Here is a 6,524-nt window from a genome sequence, read left to right on the forward strand (position 1 = left end):
GCCATCTCACCAGCCCTTTTTTTTTTTTTTTTTTTTAAAAAGGATTTTATCTATTTTTCATGTGTATATATCTACATGTGGGTATATACATATGAATACAGTGCCCCATGGAGGTCAGGAGATAAAAATGTCAAATCCACTAGAGCTGGATTTACAGGCAGCTGTGAGCCTCCCACGGTGAGTTCAGGGAACTGAACTTGGGTCCTCCCAAAGACCAGTATTATGCTTAACCACTGAGCCATCTCTCCAGCCCAGAGTTTAGTTCTTGTTTCCTGTGCTTAACTTCTCAGACTCTGATGTGTATACAAATCCCTACAAATATAGTTCACAGAAGGTTAGGAGACGCTAAGTCGGCATTTTTCTGAAGTAACCAGCAGATGCCGATGCTGTCCGCTGGGACCACATTTGGAATAGCAAGGCTCATGCTCTTCCTTCAGCAGACATGCTCTTGCCCACCCAGTAGACGTGTGGAAGACTGAAGGCATCAAGGGCGGGACAGACTCATGCTTCTCACATGCCCCCCCTTACCCGCCTGTCCAGCGTGTAGTGAAGGCTCAGTCAGTATCTACTGACCCTGCCTGCATCTTTGGGCTTCTAACAATGGCAACAGTTTCAGGAAAAAAAAAAAAAATCACTCAAAAAATTGGCGGCATGTTTCGATGTTATCAGGGCAAAGCACTTTCCATAACCTGACTCCCTGTCCCCTGAGAGGAAGCAGTCTTTGAGAGGTACAGAACTGACCCAGGGTTACATGTCACCTCTGTATTAGAATCCTAAAGCCTCAGGACTCATTGGATCATGTGGAACGTCACACTCATGTCAAAGTGAGTTCCCACCTGTGCCCAGTGGCACATGCCTGTAACCCAGCAACTTCAGAGAGAGAGGGAGAAATGTCTACTCAGAATGAGCATGGGCAACACAGCAAGACGCTGGTTCAAAAGGTGAGGGGATGGGGGATGAGGGGATTGACAGAAGACAAATAAAACCAGGAGTTCCCACACTGGAGGTGACCACGTGATGTTATCTGTCCTTGCAGGGAAACTTGCAGAGCCCTGCGTCCCCAGGTCCCCCAGCAGACCGCTTGCAAAGATGCCACTAACCCCCAGAGGGAGCACTCACCCGTGTAGTAGACATTTTCATCCCAGCCCCTCTTTCTCCAGGCCGCATTTCGAGTCTCCTCCCGAGACTGCAAATCTTTGTAGGCTGTGAGAAAGGCACAGGCTCATTCTTCAGAGAACCCTCCCATTGCCCCAGATCCCTATTATCCCTGCCTCCCCAGATCCCTGTTCCTTAGCCCGTCAACAAACACTGCTGTGTCAATCATCCAGTCACACGTATTAAAAAGATCAATTTCAGATGATTACAAACAATGCTTATTTAAAAAAAAAAGCAAAGTAGGGGAAAGAGATGACAGAAGATCTTGAATAACGAGAAAACAATGACTCTAAGGAATTAGATCTAAGTTCCAGAGCTAGCAGGTGAGAGCAAGCCAAGTGTAGACTGTTGGAGAAAAGCATTGGGTTGGGGGGAGGATTGGCATGTACAAAGGCCCTGTGGTAGGGCTTAAGGGTTTGGAAGCATACATATATGTTGGCAACTCCCTTCCAGTCTCAAATTCTCCCATGGACTCCCATTCACTGCCCATGTGATATTTCTTGTTGGATACATATATATCTTATAATTACTTTACTGCATTTACATATTCATTTATTGTGAGGGTGAGTGTGTAGAGGTCAGAAGATAAGTGGCAGGAGTCAGACTCCAGTGGATCCTGGAAACCAAACTCAGGTTGTCAGGCTTGGTGGCAAGTGCCCTCCCCACTGAGCCATCTGGCCAGCCCAGCATCGGCATCATCAATATGTAATACTCCCCGAGTTACACTCCATCCCATGACCTCGTTCCTCTCCTAGACCTCCTTGCCATAGACAAGGGCACATGGCTGCTTAGGGATGAGCCTGAGTGCCCCCTTCTCCTCTCCCTTCTCCTCCCGCAATCTGTTCTCATGTCCCACTGATCACAGAGCAATGGATCTGTCTGAGCACACTGGTACTACAGAAGTCAGTCCATGTCACCTGCCTGGTTTCCTACCTTGATCCCCACCAGGCACTCTTGGCAAAGCACATGGTGGCTACAGAACTCATACATACGGGGCCTCCGCCTCCTCCCACCACAGCCTGATCTGCAGCTCTCCTTCAGCCCGTCTTCACTCTTCCCAGTGGCTCCCCCACCCAACTCTCCTCGTGTCCACTCCTCGGCGGCCTACCCACCCCGCATGCCGTTCCTTCCCGTGGAAACCTCCCCACACACCCCTGCCTCCCACAGTTCCTAACTGGCGCTCTCACCCTTCAGCTCAGGATTTGTATTTCATCCTTCAGAACGATCTTGTCTACTCAAGCCAAAAAAAGTCCTTGTCGCCTGCCCAGTCCTCCCCAGTATGTCTCACTGTGAAATGAGTCCTGTTTGCTAGTTTATGTCTGAGGGTGCAGTCGCCCTCTGCTAGGATGTAAGAACAATCGGAACACAAATGCATCCACATGTTTTATGAAGGGACGGACAGAGGCTTGAGTGCCTCCAACCTACCCCATAAGTGGTGTACCACGTAGAGCTCTCCTATTTGTGAAAAGAAGCCTCCCACCGCCTCCTGGTTCTCCTGACGGTACTTGATGGCCCGAGCCCTGGAGATGGCAGAGAACATGGGAAGAAGCTCAGCCAATCGTTCCCCCAAGGTGGCCTGGATGATTCCTTGGCCACATTTTTTTTGGGGGGGGAAGGGGTCCAAAGTAGGACCAAGGGAATGGACTCTGGAGTGCAGCCGCTGGCTGGTTGGCAGCACTTTCCTCTAGAGAACCTGTCCTGCTCAGGTGGACCCTTCTCTGAGAGCTTCAAGGACCAGAGCATGCTGGGCTCCTGGGTCACAGCCCAGAACAAGCCCACTAGGAACCTAATGGGTTCCCTAACATCCCAGGACAGCAGGGACTGCCACATTCCCAAGCCCAGAGCCAACTTACCAGTTGTTTCCCCATTCAATCATGGTTCCTGGCTGAAAGAGACCCAGAGAGAGGAACCAGTGAGCGCCACCAGGACTCCCGACATCCCAGGGACGGGGATTGCAAACTAGCCTTTCCCTGACCCAGAGGGCCTCTCATTCCTGGGCCCTGACTCACATGTGATGTCAGCTGTGCACACTAAAGCACACACCTCAGCTCTGAGCTCATAAAGCTGAAGAAGCACCAGGCCATCCTACCCTGAGCTCTTGCAAAGCAAGCAACACAACAGCAGAGAAGATAGAGGGCCAGGGGCGGCTCTGTTGGAAGTGGGGTACCTTGAGTTTGTATGTCCTCAGCTCATAGATGTTGGGGCCAGCTCGGGGCTGTGGCTCATTCCAGAAGCTGAACTCCAGAAGCAACTGGTTTCTCCTGGACAGCAGCATCTTGCTCCGTTCCTTCCGGAACTCCAGGTACTCCTGAAGGAAGAGCATTATAGGCACCGTAGCCAGGGGACTGTGCTACCCTGCCAGTGTGCCCTATAGGTGGCAGGGGAATTTGTCCCACACTCCCCTCCTCACAGGGCTGGGCTGGAAGCAACATGCACACAGGATGCTGGGATACCTTGTTGTTTTTTAGCTTGTTCATGCAGTCCATGAGGGCCGGGTAGCCACCTGAGAACCGCCATAGGTGTACTGTTGGGGATAGGAATACAGGTCAAGGAGCTACGGGGATCCTGCCTGCCTGACACCAGGGCTGGACTGTATGTAGCAGCAGAGCAGAGGTGTCTCCTAGCTCCATCTGTCTTGGTGAGGCGTAGCACTGGTTGGGGGGTGACCTCAGTGGCAAGCCCAGGAGAGCACTAGCTCTGCTCAGCTTGATGACCTTTGACCCCTTCGAGGACTCAATGTCCTCATCCACAAGATCCTACTAACATTCCTTAAGTAGCTGCAACAAGAGGATCAGATGAGGCTAGGGAGTGGCTACTGATTAAAACACATGCTTGGCATGCAGAAGGACCTGGCTGTCATCTACTGCATCAACAAGCAAAAGATGATCAGAGTGTCTTCCATCCTAGGAACAGCAGTGCACACACAGATGGACAGTAGACCGTGAGGGGCCGGACGGACAGGAGGAGTAAGTCTGATGAACAGACACAAGACACTCTAAGAGGCTGGTGCTGGAGCTCAGGCTAGACCACTCACCTAACAGCAGGAGACCCTAATATCCATGTCTCTGCAAAAACAACCAAACAACAATAACAAAACAGGAACCTTCCAAGGCAATGAACTTAAGAAAAATAAATAAAAACAGCTGCAGCTACATATGGAGACAGGGGGCTCGTGGTCCCAGCCACTCAGGAAGCTGATTCAGGATGATGTCTTGAGCCAATGTCTGGGTAACAGAAGGAAACCCTACCTTAAAAAGAAAGGAAGCAGAAGCAGGCTGGGGATGTACCTCAGCTGGTAGCCTGCACAAAGCCCTGGGTTCAAATCCCCAACAATGCATAAAACTGGACTGGCTGGAGACACATAGGAGACAGGAGGATCAGAAGGTTCAAGGCCAGCCCAAGCTATATAAAACTCTGTCTCAAAAAAAAAGGAAGGAAAGGAGGGATCAAGCAAGGGAGGGACAGATGGAAGGAAGGCAGCAAGGGAATGGGGAGAAAAAAAAACCTAAAGATTAAACTGGGATACCAGGACGTACCAGCGTGTGGTTAGGCGTAGGAGGATACATACAGAGATGCCAATGTACACAAGACCTCCTGGTGACTCAAGACACTGACTACAGAGGCCCAGGAGAGGTCCAGGATGAGCCAGTATCAACTTAAAAAAAAAATTTTTTTTTTTTCAAGTCAGGCAATGGTGGCGCACGCCTTTAATCCCAGCATTCAGGAGGCAGAGGCAGGCAGATCTCGGTTCAAGGCCAGCCTGGTCTACAGAGTTCTAGGATAACCAGGGCCATAGAGAGAATTCCTGTGTCAAAAAAAAATTTTTTGTCTTTGTTTTTCAAGATCAAATTTATTTATATGAGTGCTTTGTCCTCATGCATACATGCATGTAAGCACACCATATGTGTGTCTGGTGCCCATGGCGATCAGAAGAGGATGTGAACTTCCTGGAACTAGATTATGGATGGTTGTGAGTTACCGAATGGGTGCCAGATATTGAATTCAGGTCCTCTATAAGTGTAATATTGCTCGTAACTGCTGACCTAGCATAAATGTTTTGAAAAGATTTTTTGGAAGACTATTTACTTTTTTGTTCTATATCTAGAAATGTTTCTCTGTGAACCATGTGCCTGCAGTGCCAGCAGAGGCCAGCAGGGGCCAGCAGAGGGCGTGGGGTTTCCTGAAGTTACAGAACTTGCCAGCCCCTTGTGGATGCTAGGAATGGAACCTGAGACCTCTGGAAGAACAGACAGTGTTCTTAACCACTGGGCCACCTCTCTAGCCCCTACAGCATGAATCCTTAAAATAAGGGAAATATTTTTATTAGGTATTCAATATTGCAAAGAGATATAGGCCCTGACCCTCAGAACTCATTACCTATACGAGAAGACAGACAAGTACTATTGACAGCTACAGAGTGCATGACCAAGGAATGAAAAGCCAAGAGGTAGAGATCAGAGAGCCAGGGACAGTCCCTGACCCAGCAAAAGTGCAAAGAATCCAGTCTTTCAGGGTTTCTCTGTATAGCCCTGGCTGTCCTGGAACTCGATCTGTAGACCGGGCTGGCCTTGAACTCAGAAATCCACCTGCCTCTGCCTCCCAAGTGCTGGGATTAAAGGTGTGCGCCACCAAGCCTGGCCAGAAGGATACTTGTCTACACCAAAGATACAAAACAATAAGACAGGTGAGAGCTGGTTAGATGGCTTGGCAGGGAAAGGCTCTTGCTACACAAGCCTGACAAATTGAGCTTGCTCCCCGGAACCCGAATGACAAAGCCAGGTGCAGAAATGCACATCTGTAATCTAGACTGGAGTGCACGCTGTGCAGCAGAAGAATCAAAGGAGACCCTGCCTCAACAAGGTGAAGGCAAGAACCATGGTCCACTGACCTCCATATACATAGCATGGCGCACGCATGTGTGTACACACACACACACACACACACACACACACACACACAGGCATGTGCACACGAGCAATAGACAAACAGATTGGAAAATAACCTTAAGAGGCAAGTGAATAAACCAAGCATCATCACACATGTCTAATCCACTCTTTCTCAACTTGTGGGTCACAACCTCTACAGAGGGCAGAGGGCAGAGATCAGATATCTACATTACAATTTATAACAGTATCAAAAGTACAGTTATCTAGTAGCAATGAAAATCACTTTATATGAGAAACTGTATTAATAAGTAGCAGCATTAGGAAGGTAGAACCACTGCTTTAATCCCAGCACTCAGGAGGCAAAGGCAAGCGGACCTCTGAGAGTTCAAGGCCAGCCTGGTCCACAGAGCAAGTTCTAGGACAGCCAAGGCGACACAGAGAAAGCCTGACTCAGAAAAAAACAAGCAAAAAAAAAAAAAAAAA

The 6,524-nt window shown here is 49.1% G+C and overlaps 1 protein-coding gene across 1 annotated transcript in view; it reads right to left on the reverse strand.

The window, feature by feature from the left end:
* The window catches only part of Nipsnap1 (nipsnap homolog 1), a 16,473-nt gene that overhangs the window by 1,369 nt on the left and 8,580 nt on the right, over positions 1-6,524 (reverse strand). The window contains exons 3-7 of the mRNA XM_021211190.2: positions 3,609-3,679; positions 3,323-3,463; positions 3,009-3,040; positions 2,581-2,675; positions 1,120-1,203 (exon numbers count right to left, since the gene is read on the reverse strand). Of these exons, the coding sequence (XP_021066849.1) occupies positions 1,120-1,203; positions 2,581-2,675; positions 3,009-3,040; positions 3,323-3,463; positions 3,609-3,679 (423 nt within the window). The remainder of the gene's footprint in view (positions 1-1,119; positions 1,204-2,580; positions 2,676-3,008; positions 3,041-3,322; positions 3,464-3,608; positions 3,680-6,524) is intronic.

The sequence above is a fragment of the Mus pahari genome, chromosome 13, assembly GCF_900095145.1.
Source record: "Mus pahari chromosome 13, PAHARI_EIJ_v1.1, whole genome shotgun sequence".
NCBI lineage: Eukaryota > Metazoa > Chordata > Mammalia > Rodentia > Muridae > Mus > Mus pahari.